At 49.2% G+C, this 18117-nt stretch overlaps 1 protein-coding gene and 1 long non-coding RNA gene across 2 annotated transcripts in view; one reads left to right on the top strand and one right to left on the bottom strand.

Annotated features, from left to right (window-relative positions):
- Positions 1 to 11045, bottom strand: part of LOC144821793 (uncharacterized) — a 130417-nt gene extending 119372 nt beyond the window's left edge. The window contains exon 1 of the long non-coding RNA XR_013608443.1: positions 10969 to 11045. This is a non-coding gene — a long non-coding RNA (uncharacterized LOC144821793). The remainder of the gene's footprint in view (positions 1 to 10968) is intronic.
- Positions 11046 to 11324: 279 nt separating this feature from the next.
- ANAPC4 (anaphase promoting complex subunit 4) overlaps positions 11325 to 18117 on the top strand; it is a 355563-nt gene continuing 348770 nt past the window's right edge. Inside the window, exon 1 of the mRNA XM_078678375.1 lies at positions 11325 to 11492. Coding sequence (XP_078534501.1) covers positions 11382 to 11492 — 111 coding nt within the window. The 5' untranslated portion in view covers positions 11325 to 11381. The remainder of the gene's footprint in view (positions 11493 to 18117) is intronic.

Below are 18117 nucleotides of genomic sequence, written 5' to 3' on the forward strand. Positions count from 1 at the left end.
GTCATTTTTAAAGAAGAGTTTTGAATATAGAAATTAAACAACGACCTGCTGATTCATTTTCTGAAAAATTTGTCCTTTATAACATTTGCATTACTGAATGGTGTGTCGGATTATTGTTTGTTTATAACTGTTTTTGAGGAGTAATCCATAGGGGACATAGGGGTATTGCGTCTCAGGTCCGTGGCACCCAAATACATTACCTCAACCTAATTAGAGGATAGGTGCGGTCATATTTCCCCCATACCCTGTGAGCTCTAGTATTATCATATGTTTTTAGAGTGCTGTTCCTCTTTTATGTTTATTACTTTCATGCTTGTCATTGTAGTGTTCCACGGCGTGTGCACCTTCAGGTATGATTACCTTCAAAGGTGCATCGCTCGTGATGTATGCTCTCCCTCGAAACTCCAACTGCTGAATAGGTCATTCAGCAGTTGGACTTTCATTGGGACAGCTGTGCTCCTGTTTAATGCTGTTTTATACTGAAGAATAAACCTACTGGTTCAAATTCCATCCTTTGCTTTGTCTGCTTCTTCAAGTTTACATTGAAAGGAATTACTTCACAGCGGCAGCTTCCTTTTTGATTACTAGCCTGCTGCCTGTCCAGTCCAGTCGAGTCCTGAGGGGTAGATGTGCAGGACAGTGTGTCTAGTGATTTATCTTGGCTAGGCTGTTTGCAGGCCTGTTTGATTTGGTCTGGTGCTCCGGTTTCACTGGCAATGTCCAGATAAAACAGCAAACCTCACGCCAAGAAGGATCCTTAATAAATGGAGTCGCCTGTACCTTGTTAAACATTGTATCCTGCAGTGCCTGAGAAGAGGTGGAGTGACCCCTCACAGTGTACTGTGTGGAGATGGTCGAGCAGGCATCATGCAGTCGGATGATTTTACGGCGCAATACCTGTGAGGAAGGCAGTGGGGTTGTGCCCAGATGGCGACAGTGGGAAGCACACATCGAGCTTATGGCAAAAGAGGCAGCAGCAGATGACACAGAGGGGAGCAGTCATTAAAAGAAGGAACACCAGGAAAGAAGCATTCACTTTCAGGAAGCACTGTTTTTAATCTGCATGACATGTTTTTTACTGGCTGTTTGCTGAGAGGCAAGTTATTTCTCATGTGTACCCTATATGCACACTAGATTCTATTACAGGACCGGAGGCTTCCCATTATGCTTTCTCTTTCATTTATTGCTACTCACAGGAGCCAATGAAACTTTAGTATTTTGTAAATAAAACTACATTTCCCATGATGCACATGTAACACATCACATCCTGTCAGACCCCATAAGAGCAACCATGACCAGAAATCCTTCTCTTTCTTTGCTGCTCACGCAGAAAGATAAGTGTGAGAAGTTGGCCTGGCATATGATGTCCACTATTCTAGTGGGCACCTTGCACCACTCCAAACGAACCTTATTGATGGTAGGTTTAAAGTCAACCTTTAAAGAAAGCTATCCTAGTGGTAGCTGTGGAGAGCAGCCTTCAGGCTAAGACTTAGAGGCGAGTTAAGAAGTTGTTTTACCAGTCTATAATCTCTTGAATGATCAAATGAAAGCACACCACACAAGGTATAATATATATGTATTTATTCTAAACACAACCCCTCTGGACTCTTTATGAGGTCAGAGGTAAAAGTACAATACAAGGAACTTAATTAGCATACGATAAGTTGCACAGTATACCTTATGCCCTAGGGGCCTCAAAAACCATATACTAAAATAGTGGTATAAGAACCATGTGAGGGTTAGAAAGCCAGCCTGGGGCCTGTAGAACCGCTGGGGCAACCAGGAACCACCCAAGGTAGGGACACAGGAGACCCACGGGGGAAGCGTGCATTGTCTAAACAAAGCCGCAAATCACCATTGACTTTCTATAGAGAACGAACAAGTTACAATTTTAAAGAATAAAGGCACTTAGATGTGAACTACGATGTAACCCTTTTAGACGAGGACACTTCGAGATTCAAGACCCAGGGGAGCACCGGAGTACTCGTGTTACCTCACCCAGGGATGCCGTGTGCATAGGTGTCTTTTGGTGTCGGGTTTCGTCGTCGATTCCAATAAAGAGCTGCTGCAGGCGACCAGAGGAAAAGTGTACGGGTCGATCCAAGTGTGGATCGGAGATGTGAAGAACCTGAAAGCAGAGGGGACAGAGTCTGGGTCACTAGCCAGTGACCAGGATGGTGACAAGGAGATGCCAGCCGACGTCGGTGTTTTCAGGTGAAAGAGGTGAAGCTTGACTCTTCAGCCACGAGGACCAGGAGGCGACGACGATGACCAGGAGCTGGATTCGAGCTGTCCCAGGAAGGATGTCGAGTGCTGCAGCGTTGGAATCCAGATTGGACCCAACAAGCCTTGGCAACAGCAACCCACGCAAGGGGACAAGATTGGCTTCGGTTCAGACGAGCAAGGTCTGGGGGACTCCTCCTTTGGAGGGGAGTCAGAGCACGTCTGGAGCAATCAGGAAAGCTCAAGAAACAAAGGATTGGCCTTCGTGAGGGGTCACTAGCCAATGGACTAGGAACCACGAAGGAGCCTCGAGCTGCAGTGAAGAAAGGGAACTCACGGGTCACTCGTGGAGTGCTGGCCTCTGTACTTCGGTGCAAAAGGTGCTCGGGGCAGGGGCTTCAAATACCCCCATGCACAACTTCGGGAAACTTCGGTAAGTAGGTGCAGTTGCAAAAATGCAGGATGTCCAGGAGTTCCGGTCCCACATCTCTTTTATCAGCTACAGGTCTCAGCTCTCCTGGGAACTCGTGTCAGGTTCAGAGATGTCTGGAAGTCTGTGTCCTGTGTCGCAGATTCTTCGGGATTCGGCGGGAGCCTCGAAAATGCAGACCGGCAAAGATGCTTCTTTGGTGCCTGTTTGAACATGGAGGTCACTCCTTGACCACAAGGGAGATTCTTCAGCCTTTCAGTTGAAATGAAAAGTCGAAGGTCCGAGATTTCTTCTTCAGAGTTACGTCCAGGGTAATCTAAAGTCCTAGGGACTGGGTTCCTATACTAATACCAAGTTTAGGGGTTGGACTAACTCTAGGGTCCCACCTATGGGAGGACCTGGGGAGGTGGTGGTTACACCCCTTCCCCTTTGTCCAGTTTCGCACCAGAGCTGGTGCACTGTGCCCCAGCAACCGGTTTGAACTTGGAAATGCATGGAGCACCATGTGTGCCCCAGGCAGCGTCTGAAAATCATTCCCTGAATGCAACCCACCCTGCCCCAATACACTAAAGCCTGTCTGGGGAGGTGCTAGCACCTCCCTGGCCAGAAAACCTATTGTCCAGGCCTCCCCTGCCGGAGTTTCGTCCAGCAGCAGGAGGACAGACTCGTGTCTGTGGCAGCAGCATCCATTTTGTGATGCTGGGGCTCTGTTTAACTTTAACCGGGTATACCAGTGTGCACATGTCTTTTCCCTCTAGAAGGGTGGAATGCTACCGAAGCCGCCAGGACTGGCGGCGGGTAGTATTCCAAAGTGTTTGACACCAAACACGACATGTTTTGATAAAGCCAAACCAAAGTTAGCATTAACCCGAGGATTATAATGCACTTAAGAGTATATGGTATGGCTATATCAGAGAACAGCTATAAGGAGATCTTTCCGAAAGCTGCAGAGGGGCTCAGCTCATGCTAGGGCACCCTCTCACACAAAACCAAGCAATATGCCTTCAGGATTGTCAAGGCCTGCCACGGGAGTGACTTATAGGTTAATATGTGTCTATATGTAAAGGTAGATATAGATATACTATATCTAAGTAAGGGGTGCTTACACCACCTTACCCAAGCTGCAAGTGCAGGCCTGTGGTGCCATTTTGGAAGGCTTCCCAGGGGTGGGATAATTCATGCTTCAGCCCCTGGTAGGCCTCTGGGGTACCTATACCCTGGGTACCTAAGGTACCATCTACAGGGACTCACAAGGGTAGCCCAGTAACCAATCTGGTATGTACCTAAAGTACATGGAATCTATTTTATAGAGAAAGCAGATAGACTGGGACCCTGAATAGCAGGATCCCAGTCCAACTAAGTCAAAAAATAGCAAAACACCAGGCAAAAAGTGGGGGTAACCATATAGTCAGATTCCACTTCCTACAATAAGTGTATTCCGTTTTCTAATGCTTGCCATATGAAAATTATTGTTTGTATCAGGCACGCGCTGTGTTTGCATTGCAGCGCGTTATCGCGCTTTGTTTATCTAGGCTGTTACTGTGATTTGTATGGTTCAAATTATGTATTTGCTGGGTTAATAGCGCAGACTTCGCGATTTGTTTCTGGTTTGAACGCGACTCTACCGCTGCTGTCGGGGATCACCCCTCTTGCAGTCTCACTCTCTCCCACTCAGGGAGCTTCCCAGTACAGCTCCGCCGACAGCAGATGTTAATTTCTAATACCGCATGCGCAGATCAGCCGGAAGCGCATGGAGCCTTCCACTTCGGTTTCACCAAGGTTTCGATGTGTGTAGCCCAATTGGGCTATAATTGGTAGGATTTGGGCTACGCACACCGCTACTGCCCGTTTTTTGTCATTTCTTTCCTCATTTCTCCCTATATTCCCCACAGAGCAGCATTCTATGCCTGGATGGCTTCAAAAACGTTTGGGCCTGGAGGGTGCACACCTCCTGGATACAATACTGCTCGTTTGGCTCCAACTACGCCCAGAGGGCTGGAAGAACTGTGCTACAGCTTATGCTGAGGAGCTAGGTACCTTTGTCTTTTTGTTCTGTGGGTTGGCTCCCCCCTTACTCCTCTCTGCCTTTTGCCTATGAGCAAATACATTTAGAAATGTTGCCCCACAATGGAGGACTGGGTCCACTATGAGGAGGATGATACCATACATCAAGAGGAAGTTACAAATCCTTCCTTGGAAGACAAGATTGTTGAGGCCCTGAACGCCTCTTTCCAGGAGTCGGTCAACAAGGCCCTGGAGAAAGCAGTTCCGGGAACTGTGCAGCAGGCGCTTGCTACTGCATTGAAACCTATCACTAAACAATTAGAAAAATTCGCTAAACGCCATGGTTTCACTGCTCCTGCAGGTACTCACAAGGACGTCTCGGCTCCTGAACCTCAATCTAAGACCTGGCCTCACTCTTATACTTTGTCCTCCCTGCCTCCTCCTGACACTGGCAGATCCAAGGACCCAGTTACTGATACTGATGCGGACACCACGTCTACTGACACTCCGGATGAGTCTGCTCCTAAGAAGAGGACCAGGAAGTCCAAGAATGTGGATCCTCCACAACCTGTGTCCACTCCCTTCAATTTCAATCCAGCTGACATTGTTCACCCAAGGTCTTCGGACTGGTTGCCAGCCCCCGAGGTTGCTGCATACCTGCATGACAACCTCCGCAGAAGCTTTGACAAGGAGGTGCGGAATAGGCTCTGCTCTGAGTGTCCCAGACCAGATACCTCTGATAAAGTAGCTAAAACTCCGGACATTGACTGCAGTCTCTTCACTTTCCTAAAAAAGTTTGCTAAATACCCGAAAAAAGGTATTGATCACGCCTGGCGTGGGTGCCAGGACAAACTCCTGGATGTGGTGGGCTCCTTGGCAAAGATATTGGAAAAAGAGCTAGAGGCACAGGAATCTGGTACTGCGATGGAGCCTCATGTCTTGGCGGGATGGACCCAGAGGGCGATATGCCTCTTGGGTAATGCAAACTGCGCCATCTCCACGGAACACCGAAAATCCCTCCTAATGCGGATGGATTCCAACTTCACGGAGTTGGCGGCAGCAGAACCAGGTCCTTTGGCGGACAGTAACCTAATCGGGGAACGTTTCGTAAAGGACGTGGCCAAGTACGTTGGTACCTTCATGACTCTCTACAAGGCCCAGTCGGGGATCAAGAGAGTCTTTCAGGCTGGTGTTTTTAACAGGGCCGGACGAGGCCGGGGACGCTCATTTGGCCCGCAGTTCTCGCAAGGTCCTCAGAGAGGTGACTTCGGTCGAGGCAGGGGTGACTGGGATTCCACCCGTGGGGGAACTTTCTACCCCACCAGGCAACGCTTTAACAAGAGGTGCCCCAGAATCTTCAGCTGAGTGCTCAAGACCCCTTCCCACTTCCCTTGGGGAGGTCGTACTCAGTTTTTCTTTCACAATTGGGTTCAACTATCTCAGGATGCTTGGATTTTACAGACAGTTCAGGGGTTTCATCTGGATTTATTTCAGATTCCTTTTCAGGAAAGACAGCCCAGACAGCTGTCTTTTTCCCCAAACACAATGCGCCTTTATAGATTCAGAAATCAAAAAAATTGCTGCAGAAACACGCCATAGCGTGTTGCGACGAGGGCCATCGCGGTTTCTGCAGCAATATTTTTCTGGTGCGGAAGTTACAGGTTGGTACTCAATTTAAAAGATTTCAATCATTACATGACCTACAAGCATTTCAAGATGGAAGGTATCCATCTGTTGGCGGATCTCCTGGAACAAGGGGACTGGATGGTCCGTCTGGACCTGAAGGACGCCTATTTATCCATTCCGATCTTTCCTCTACATCGCCGGTTCCTGCAATTTCAATGGCGGGACCAATGGTACGAATATTTGGTCCTTCCTTTCGGACTCTCCTCGGCACCATGGTGCTTCACCAAGGTGTTGAAGCCAGTGACTGCTTACATCAGAGAACAAGGGGTTCGCATGATAGTGTGTTTAGACAATATACTGATCATGGCGCAGTCGCCGACAGTGGCGGTTCAACATTTGCGCATGACCATTGCTATGTTGCAGGATTTGGAATTCGTGGTCAACGAAGCCAAGTCAGTACTGTGTCCTTCCCAGATGATAGACTTCCTGGACTTCGTCATAAATTCTCACACGGCTCAGTTGAGCCTTCCACGCTCCAAACTTCGGGATATCAAAAAAGAGTTACGTTCCCTGTTATCCAAACAGACGGTCTCTCTGAGAGTGATTGCCAGAATAGTGGGCCTGTTGGCATCATCCATACAAGTGATCATACCAGGGCCTCTTCATTATCGAGCCCTTTAAAGGTTGAAGATTCAACACCTGCAGAAGGGACTTTCCTACACGGACCTGGTACCTCTTTCATCAGAGGTCGGGAGGAGATTCAGTGGTGGCTAGCCTACATCGAAGCATGGAACGGCAGAGCCATCTTCGGCTGCCTTCCAGAGGTCGTTATAGAGTCTGACGCCAGCCGCTGGGGCTGGGGGGCTCGCTGCGGAAATATTTCCACAGGAGGGCGTTGGTCCCTTCGCAAACTAGACTTCCACATCAATTGCTTAAAGCTTCTCACAGGGTCGTTCGCGATCCGAACTCTGTCACCCAAGAAAGTGTTGTGTTGCATCCTTTTGCTGTCAACTTATCAGCAGTTCGTTAAATCAACAAACTGGGAGGCACGAGGTCCTCCATGTTAGTACAGATAGCTAAGGACTTTTGGAACTATTGCCTAAGTCGCCAAATATCGGTCATAGCCGAATATATTCCGGGCCAGTAGAACGTAGCGGCGGACTGGAACTCCCAACATCTCAAGGACTACAGTGATTGGCAACTCCAACCCCAGGTAGTACATTGGCTGCAGGCGATCTGGGGGACATGCAAGATCGACCTGTTTGCGTCCAGACTGAATCGTCAAATTACCAGATTCTTCAGCTGGAGACCGGATCCGTAAGCTCTGGTGACAGTTGCTTTCACTCTGGACTGGTCCTGGTCTCTGAATTATGCCTTTCCCCCGTTCATATTGATTCCCAGGGTTGTCTCGCAGGTAATGCAACAGATCCTAGTGACTCCCCTGTGGAAGTTGCAGCCTTGGTTCCCGATGCTATTGGAGGCGAGCTGCGACTCTCCCAGGAGGATTCCGGAGTCCCCGACGATGCTCCAGGGTCCTCAGGGAGAGAGGCACCCGATGGTAATGTTGGGGAAGTTGTCCCTGATGGCCTGGAGACTTTATGGCAATGTTGGCAAATGCCTGGCTTTTCGGAACAAGCTTCAGCCTTTATCAACCAGGCTTTGGCCCCTTCAACTAGGAAGAGATACTCTTCAACTTGGAAGGGCTGGGTTCGTTGGTGCGTGGAACAGCACATGGATCCCGTGGGGGTAGACTTACCCTGCATTGTAAATTTCCTTTCTCAGAAGGCTTCCGAGGGATTGCATATCGTTCCATTAATAATTTCTGTTCCACCATTTCGGCAGGTCACTCCCAGATTGAGGGCATACCAGTAGGGATGCATCCGTTAATATGTAAACTATTTAAGGGTACTAGAGTAGGGAATCCACCCAAACCCAAGTATACTTCCTTATGGGACGTCTCGCTAGTTCTTTCCTTGTTTAATCAATGGCCGCAAAATTATATGTTAACCAGGAAACAACTTTCGTTCAAATTGGCCATGCTCTTGTCCCGCAGCATGTAGACGGTCATCTGACGTTAAGGCTTTGAACATTACAGGTAGAGTATTTACTCCTGAAGGAGTTTCTTTTAACATTACTTCCAGAACTAAGACAATGTTTCGGAGTGTGGAATATCATGCTTTTCCTAGCAACGCTAAACTTTGTGTAGTTCAATGTCTTAGGGCCTTCGAGGAATGCACCAGGTCCATTCGGCCTGTTGTTGTAGTGCAATTATTAATTGCTTTGCAGAAACCTTACAAAGCTGTCACTGGGGCTATGATAGCCAGATGGTTGAAATCTGTTATGCAAGAGGTGGGTGTTGACCCCCAGGTGTTCGGGGCGCATTCTGTTTGTGGCGCCATGGCCTTTAAAAGTTTTATGTTGGGTTCTACTGTTCAGGACATTATGCATTCTGCTGATTGGTCTTCCGAATCTACCTTTAAGCAGTTTTATTATAAACCGATGGGTGATATTTCCTCTGTAGTATTTGATCAGCGTTAAACTAGCATAATACGAAGCCTCCGGTTCTGTAATAGAATAAAAAATTAGCTAGCTATCGCGCCAAGAATTTCAATTCTATTAAGGACACGGAGGCGAGGATTATTCCACCTGGTTATATTACAGTACAGTAATGTTTTACCCACCCGTTAGTTTTTATTCTGTATAAAAAGAAATTACGGGTTTCCTGTCTCTCATTCTTCCAGGTTCTGAGAAGAAGATGGGTTAAATATGCTTCCTGTTAAGAAGATGTTATTTCCAGATGGATTGTTCTTCCACGTTGGAGGATGTTATTATTGGACTTGAGTTATGTTTGATGGACTTTTATTGTTCGAAGCAAAGAAAGAGGTGGATTTCCGGTCATGGTGGCTCTTATGGGGTCTGACAGGATGTGATGTGTTTCATGTGCATCATGGGAAATGTAGTTTTATTTACATAATACTAAAGTTTCATTGGCTGCTGTGAGTAGCAATAAATGAAAGAGAAAGCAGAATCCTCGCCTACGTGTCCTTAATAGAATTGAAAATTCTTGGTGTGATAGCTAGCTAATTTTTTATTCCCGTTACAACTGTAGTATCATTATAGGCCATTAAATCAAACATGAGACATGGGAAAGGATGTGATGTTACCGCCAGAGCTATAGACTTCTGAACTTGGGACTCAGATTCAAGTCTGAGCATTGGCTCAACATCGTGAGAATATGCACAAATGACTTATTCTTCCTGTTCCTAAAACCAAATCTGACATTCTCTAATATAACTGGTGCTCATGGGAAGTGCTCCAATGCATGCTATATAAAACTGCAACTAAAAGCAACCAACAGTATTCCAATTTGCACCTCACAAACAAATTGATGGCATGCATTTTGTGCAGAGGTGATTTACTTACAACATTTAGCCCTGGTGTTATTTAGAAAATATTTAGTAATCGCAGAAGGCTTGTCCTTCCTCTGATTCATTTGTACAAAATCTGCGACATGTTATACATGTGCAGAGTACAATTAAACTCAAATATATGAAGGAACTTTATTGCATGATTAGTTGGAAACATCCCAAATTACACAAACATGTTTTTGTATGACACATATTTTAAGGCACTCTCATATGTGATAATGAACATAAAGAAGGTTCTGTGAAATCAACAGTTTGTCTAGGATCACACAATTTGGTGACACCAGTTTTACACTGAACAATGTGATCAATAGATGGGTATCCATTTCTGATATTGCATGCTAATGCTTTGTAATTCTTAGAAGATGATATTAAAGCATAGGTAACACTGCCTGCTGCTGAACCATGCTTAGTGCTACTTTGGGCGTATGGAGCTTTCTCACACCCCTCTGATTCCCTAAAAAAAACGCTGAATCGGAGGCTTGGCTGCAGTGACACAACCGCCAGGTAGCACCCCATGCATGTAGCCTTCTCATATTTTCCCCTAAAAAACGCTGAATCGGAGGCTTGGCTGCAGTGACACACAACCTCCAGGTAGCACCCCATGCATGTAGCCTTCTCACATTTTCCCCTTCCATTTAAAAACCCCAGAACCTGGGACCTGGCTATAATGACGCACTGCTTCCAGGCAACACGCTTATATAAGGGCACTAGGTTAGTTTTGCAGCAGTTTTAACATCTTCTTAGTTTCTCCTTGCGCAAATGGGTGTAATTTCTGATATTAACATATGTTTCCCTGTGCTTTGTTGCTTGATTTTGCTCGCAAGAAAGTGTTACTCATAGACGTTGAATGTCACTCATTATACACTGAAATTCTGAAAATGTCACAAATAAGCAATCAGAAACCTTGACAGCTATGCATGATATCACTGCTGCAGTAACTCCCGTTTCTCGACCAATAGGAAACAAACGTGGCTGGTCACTGATGAGTAAGATTAGAGAGGGCTATCCTGCCATGTCATTATAGAGATCCAGCTTTGCAGCTCGAGACAGAGATCCCCATTGCACCTGCCACCCCAAACGTTCTTGGTTTGTTAGGGCCGTTCTGGGTGCGTTTTGGGACTTGGAATTTTAAGTCTGAAATGTAGGAAGGAATTCAATTATGGCTTTAAAAGAACCAATGCCGCTAACTGTCCTGTTTTGGTGCTCAAAGAAGACAAGAAAGAGGAATGCTCATTAGTAGGATGTGAAAATATATACCTGAACGAACTCTCCTCCCTGCCCCTGGTCTCTCATCAGGCCGTCAGTCTCACCACAATCTGCTTCTCTGGCGCACTCACTATTTCCTCAGAACTCTAAATGATCTCTCTATAACAGCTCTGCCTGTCTTCGGCAGCTTTCCCACACTCCCGGGTCCTCAGGGTAACCTGGCATCAACAAACCCAAACTCCAGTGCTTTCTTTACTTGAACTGTTTGGGATCCTCGACCCGCCCCTTTACTCTCTGCACCAATGATAAACCAAGGAAAGAAGCTGTCACTTGAAGGGGCGGGACTGGGGTTCCGCGCACATGTGCTCGCTATGCTAGTGGCAAGTTTTCGTCACGTGACGTGAGCGTCACGGCTACGCTGCTTCCCGTGCCGGAAAGTTGTTGCTAGCTTTGCTGTGCACATCATGCCTGCGTCGTTTCGGCAGGTCGGAGAGAAGCAGCTTCCTCATGAGATCGTCTTTATGGCTTGGTCCCCCAAGCGGGATCTCATCGCTCTGGCCAATAAGGTTGGCGAGGTAAGAGACAACTGCCATTTGTTTGGGAGGAGGGAAAAGCGGCACTGTGTGCTCTCATGCAGTTGATTGGCTGGCCATGCCATCTCGAGTCTGCAGAATGTTAAGCAAGTATGCTGGCGGTCCTCAGCATTTTTAATGGATGCAGCAGTGACGCTAGGATTGAACAGCGACTAGTGCACAAGCACGGTTACTTAGGCTCTGGTTGGACAGCTCCAAATAACAGTGACATATTAGGTGGATGTGTGGAAAACCAAAGAACCAATACAAACTCCTACTAATTTGTAAATGCCCCCTTTTAGTTTGCTCCAATTTCTCAACCAAGTAGCCATGTTTCATTTTGTTGATTTAAGTCTTCAGTCCTACATAAGATTGCTTCTTCAGACCTTATCAGCAGGGCCTCAAAGTTTAAAAATTGTAGTTTTAGCCTGCCTGTAATTGCATATTTTATCACCAGTGTTGTGTTTTAAATGTGTGGTTTTCCCTGCCCATGATTGCCTTCCTTTAGTGTGTTGAATTGTGGGATTTGCAGTCCAACCTCTGTAGTTTGTCCCTCTCATTCCTTGGTGACAAATCTGTTTTCCCTCCAAATTTCTCCTTTGCTCTGTGCTTAGGCCTGTGTGCTCAAACAGTGCACCCCCAGCCACCATTTTGTGTTCACAAGCCAGTGAGGCCAGCCCCCCCCCCCCCAACAGGGATTTTCTACATCAGCTGTGAGCTGTTTAAACTGTATTTACTGGGGCCTGTGCACTTCGTTTTCTGACCAGCAGGGGGAATAAAGCTTTATTCAAACAGTATTGTTAAATATCGAGTTAGTGAAGCCTTTACCTGCTGAAGTCCAAAGTTGTGGATTGAGCCTGTCTGTCTCCTAGGAGATTCTGAACAGGAGCAAGCATCCAAGTCCCTGGCCAGTAAACCTTGTCTGAGGTTGCTGGGACCTTATATGATGTGGTAGTGGTTGGCACATGTGTACACTGAATGGTGGTTGTATCTTGTGTTTCTATTGGGTTAGGGTCCTCATTGGTTGTGTATTTGAGGGTTCTGATTGGTTTCTCGGTCTGTGATTCAATCATTGCAGGGTTGGGACTAGGGCTAGGGTTTGGATTTCTATTGGAAGGAGGGACTAGGGCTTCCTATGTTATTGGTTGTTGGGAGTAGGGTGGGACTAGGGCTAGGGTTAGACCTTTAATTGGAAGTATCTATTTAGGGCTTCTGGTGTGATTAGTTGTTGGACCAGTTGTGGGACTAAGAGTAGGGTTAGGCTTTCTATTGGAAGTAGGGACTAGGGCTAACTGTACCATTGGCTGCTTGGACTTGGGTTGGGACTAGTGGTAGGGCTAAGGCCTTTATTGGACGTAAAGATCAGGGTTTTTGAACTGATTGGGTGCTTGGACTAGGGTTAAGATTGGCTGCAAGGTCCTGGTCTCCTATTGGTTCTAGATGTTAGGGCTAGTGTTGTGATTGGATAGTGTTAGGGCTAGGGTTCCCATTGGCTGAAGGGGTCACCTGATTACTAGGGCTACAAAAAAGGCCAGAGAGGACAAGGGCAGTTTCCTGTTTGAGCCTGTTAATGGCAGAGAGGACAAGGGCAGTTTCCTGTTTGAGCCTTTTAAGGGCAGAGAGGACAAGGGCAGTTTCCTGTTTGAGCCTGTTCAAGACTGGTCGGGACTAGGGCCAGAAATGCTGCCCTTTTTCTCATTTAGCAATACCCAGCCCACACCATCCACAAACAGAGCAACACACTCACACCAAATATACACCACGCACAACACTATGTACAGATTAATGTACCAGCATGCACCACCAACCCAACCACACCTACACACCCTACTATCCCAACTACCACACATATCCACCAGCACCCCCAAACAGTACACAACTCTATCCTATACCACTAACAAATACACTCATTACTAACACGCCAACCAAAACCATAAATAACTACATCCCACTCAGACACACTCTCCCTGCTGTAATTACACCTAACAGTCCACCTTTTATCACTAACAAATATATAATGATCCTTCCATCAGTTGACTTAAAAAAAAAAAAAACAACCTTCACTCTTTTATCCCTCCCCTATCCTTTTTCAATCAAAATTAACTGACTAACATGTTCACTTCTCAAATTCCATATTCCATATTCAACTATACTAATATACTGCCCAAATAACTGAATAACATATCTACTACTCAAATTACTTCATATTTGTACTATTCTAATTTTCAACACTAATCCTTTATGGGTTCCGTAGTGGCGTGCTACTTGCCAAAAAAGCGCTTCAACACCCATCAGGGGTAACAAGTGCTATATGAATGCAAATCTTTCTTCCCCTTTTATCCATCCGCTATCCTTCTCATTCCAAATAACAGACTAATATCCACCACTTAAATTACCTCATATTTCGACATATTAATTCACCACTAAACCCTTTATAGGCTCCCTGAATAGCATACGTTAACAAGCGAGCGATAAATAAATACAAACTTTTGTCCTACTCTATCCTTCTGCTATCATTCCAAATCCAAATAACTGACTAACCTATCCACCACTTCAATCAATCAATCAAGGCATTTATATAGCGCGTTACTCACCCGGAGGGTCTCAAGGCGCTTGGGGGTCTGCTACTGCTCGAACAGCCAGGTCTTGAGTTACTTCCTGAAGGAGAGGTGATCTTGGGTCAGGCGGGGGTGGATGGGGAGGGAGTTCCAAGTCTTGGCTGCCAGGTAGGAGAAGGATCTTCCTCCCATGGTGGCTCTTCGGATGCGTGGGACGGCGGCGAGGGCGTGGCTGGTTGATCGTAGCTGACGGGTGGGAGTGTAGAAGTTCAGGCGGTTGTTGAGGTACCTGGGGCCCAGGTCGTGGAGGGCCTTGTGTGCGTGGGTGAGGAGTTCGAACGTGATTCACTTGCTGACGGGGAGCCAGTGCAGGTCTCTCAGATGTCCGGAGATGTGGCTGTGTCGGGGGATGTCCAGGATCAGACGTGCGGAGGCGTTCTGTATGCGTTGGAGTCTTTTCTGTAGTTTGGCTGTGGTTCCGGTGTAGAGGGTGTTTCCGTAGTCCAGTCGGCTGGTGACGAGTGCCTGGGTCACCGTCTTCCTGGTTTCGGTGGGGATCCATCGGAAGATCTTTCGGAGCATGCGTAGGATGTTGAAGCATGAAGATGAGACGGCGTTGACTTGTCTGGTCATCGAGAGGGAGGAGTCCAGGATGAAACCCAGGTTGCGTGTGTGGTCCGTTGGTTTGGGTGCCCTGCCCAGGGCAGGGGGCCACCAGGAGTCGTCCCAGGCAGAGGGTGATGATCCGAGGATGAGGACTTCCGTCTTGTCTGAGTTCAATTTCAAGCTAAAAAAAACGGTGATGGATTTACGGTTTTGAAAAAAAAAAACGGTGATGGATCAAGCCCTGATCTGTTGACTGGGTAGGAGTGTTCTGCTTAATTCAGATACTCTGTCCATCACCACCCCCTTTTGAATCGTTTCGGCCACCACAAGTGCGAGCTAAAAAACGGTGATGGATCAAGCCCTGATCTGTTGACTGGGTAGGAGTGTTCTGCTTAATTCAGATACTCTGTCCATCACCACCCCCTTTTGAATGAGTTCAATTTCAGGCGGCTGTTCATCATCCACTCGGCTACGTCTTTCATCCCTTCGTGTAGGTTGGTTCTGGCGGTGGCTGGGACGTTGGTGAGGGAGAGGATCAGTTGGGTGTCGTCGGCGTAGGAGATGATGTTGAGGTTGTGTTGGCGTGCGATGGCTGCGAGGGGGCTCATGTAGATGTTGAAGAGGGTGGGGCTGAGTGATGATCCTTGTGGTACGCCGCAGATGATTTCGGTGGCCTCGGATCTGAACGGGGGGAGGCGGACTCTCTGGGTTCTTCCAGCGAGGAACGAGATGATCCACTCTAGAGCTTTCTCGTGGATTCCGATGTTGCTGAGGCGCTGTACTAGGGTGCGGTGGCAGACGGTATCGAACGCTGCGGAGAGGTCCAGGAGGGTGAGGGTCGCTGTTTCCCCCATTGTCGAGTAGGGCTCGGATGTCGTCAGTGGCTGCGATGAGGGCGGTCTCGGTGCTGTGGTTGGCTCGGAAGCCGGACTGCGAGTGGTTGAGGGGTCCGTTCGTCTCGAGGAAGGCGGCAAGCTGACTGTTGACGGTCTTCTCGATAACCTTGGCAGGAAAAGGGAGGAGCGGGATGGGGCGGTAGTTCTTGAGGTCGGTGGGGTCTGCTGATGGTTTCTTCAGGAGGGCGCTGAGTTCGGCATGCTTCCAGCTCTCCGGGAAGGTGGCGGTGTTGAAGGAGCAGTTGATGATAACCCGGAGTTGGGGTGCGATGACGGAGTCGGCCCTGTTGAAGATGTGGTGGGGGCATGAGTCGGTTGATGATCCGGAGTGAATGGTGTTCATCGTGTGGATGGTGTTTTCGGTGCTGATCGGGGTCCAGGCGCGGAGGGTGCTGGTGGGGGGCATCGGCTCGGTGGCTGGGTGCGTGGTTTGTGGTCCGAAGCTGTTGTGTATGTCGACGATCTTGCTGTGGAAGAACGAGGCGAGGGAGTCTCAGAGGTCTTGTGAGGGAGTGATGTCGTTGTTTCCTGCGCTGGGGTTGGAGAGCTCTTTGACGATGCTGAAGAGTTCCTTGCTGTTGTGTGCGTTGTGGTCTAGTCGTTCCTTGAATGCCGTCTTCTTGGTGGTGTGGATCAGCTGGTGGTGTTTGCGGGAGGCGTGCTTGAGGGCGGCCATGTTGTCAGTAGTCGGGTCTTTGCGCCAGGCTTTCTCGAGGGTACGGCAGTTCTTCTTGGATTTCTTGAGGTCGTCATTGAACCAGGAGGCTTTCTTGCTGCCGGGCCTGCTGGGATGTTTTTTCAGGGGTGTGAGGTCGTCGGCGCAGTTGGTGATCCACTGTGCGAGGTTGTTGGCTGCTTGGTTGGGGTCCGTTGAGCTGGGGGGAGGGTTCTGGTTCAGGGATGTGGTGAGCTGGTCGGTGACGATCTTGTTCCAGTTCCTGCGGGGAACCTGTTGCGGGTGGTGGTGAGTCGTGGTTCTTCTGAAGCTGAAATGGACGCAACCGTGGTCTGTCCAGTGGAGTCCGGTGGAGTGGCTGAAGGAGATGTACTTGCTGGAGGAGAAGATAGGGTCCAGCGTGTGTCCGGCATAGTGGGTGGGGGTGTTCACCAGTCGCTTGAGTCCGAGGTTGTCCAGCAGGGTGGTGGTGGTGGTGGTGGTGGTGTTGTCGTTGTTCTCCAGGTGTAAGTTGAGGTCCCCTAGGAGGATGTAGTCGGGAGAGGTGAGGGCGTGCGGGCTGATGAAGTCTGCGATGTCTTCGCTGAATTGTGCGCGAGGTCCTGTGGGTCTGTAGATGAGGGTGCCTCTGAGGGTGGTCTTGGGGTCGGTGTGTATCTGGAAGTGAAGATGTTCGGCGGCTGAGAGGGTGCCGTCTGAGTTGGTCGTGATGCGGATGGTGTTCTTGTGGATGATGGCGATGCCCCCTCCTGTCTGGTTGACGCGGTCCTTCCGGGTGATCTTGTATCCGTCCGTCCGGGATGGCGATGTCAGGCGCTGAGGAAGCGTTCATCCATGTTTCCGTGAGGAAGGCGACGTCTGGAGATGTGGTGTCGAGCAGGTTCCAGAGTTCCACGGCGTGTCTGTGGACGGAGCGGGCGTTTAGTAGGTTGCAGCTGGTGCTCGGCTTGGCGGGTGCGATGTGGTTCCGGATGCAGGAGAATTTGCAGGATTGCTAGGCGAAGGGTCCGTGGGTGCGTCTAGGGGTGGCTCGGTAGCAGCCGGGGATCGGGCCGGTGTTTAGAGCGTTGAGTGTGGCGGCGTCGTAGGTGCGGCCGGTGTGCTGGCATCTGCGGGGGTTCTGGCGCTGGGCGCGGTCCAGGCGCAGACGGGCTTGCCTTTGGCGCGCCCGCTGCGCGTGACGGCTGCGCGTGAATGCGGACTCCGCCATAAATGGCGTAGTGGGAGGGGCGGAGTGGGAGGGAGGAGCAGCTGGGAGGCGTGAGCGGGGTGGCGCGGGGAGGGGATCGGGTACACAGGCAAAAGGGGGGCGAGGGCCGCAGGGGAGCAGCGGCAGGGAGCGGGGAGGGTGAGAAGACGGCGAGAAGCGAAACTAGCACAGGGAAAGAAAACAAGCACTGGAAGCGAGCAGGGACAGGCAGGTAGGGGGACCGGGCACACTCACGGGGAGGCGCGCGGCGGGTGGAGCGACCGTCACCGACCAGAGTCAGGTTACAGCTCCCCGTCGAGCTACAACCACTTAAGTATCCGGAGGGAGGGAGGAGCAGCTGGGAGGCGGGAGCGGGGTGGCGCGGGGAGGGGATCGGGTACCCAGGCAAAAGGGGGGCGAGGGCCGCAGGGGAGCAGCGGCAGGGAGCGGGGAGGGCGAGAAGACGGCGAGAAGCGAAACTAGCACAGGGAAAGAAAACAAGCATTGGAAGCGAGCAGGGACAGGCAGGTAGGTGGACCGGGCACACTCACGGGGAGGCGCGCGGCAGGTGGAGCGACCGTCACCGACCAGAGTCAGGTCAGGTCACCACTTAAAATGTACTTGCATGTTTCACTATACTAATCCTCTGTGGGTCCCGGAGTAGCGTGCTACCCGCCGAAAAAGCGCTTAGACGCCTCGTCAG

Source organism: Lissotriton helveticus, chromosome 2_2 (assembly GCF_964261635.1).
Source record: "Lissotriton helveticus chromosome 2_2, aLisHel1.1, whole genome shotgun sequence".
In the NCBI taxonomy this organism is placed as follows: Eukaryota; Metazoa; Chordata; class Amphibia; order Caudata; family Salamandridae; genus Lissotriton; species Lissotriton helveticus.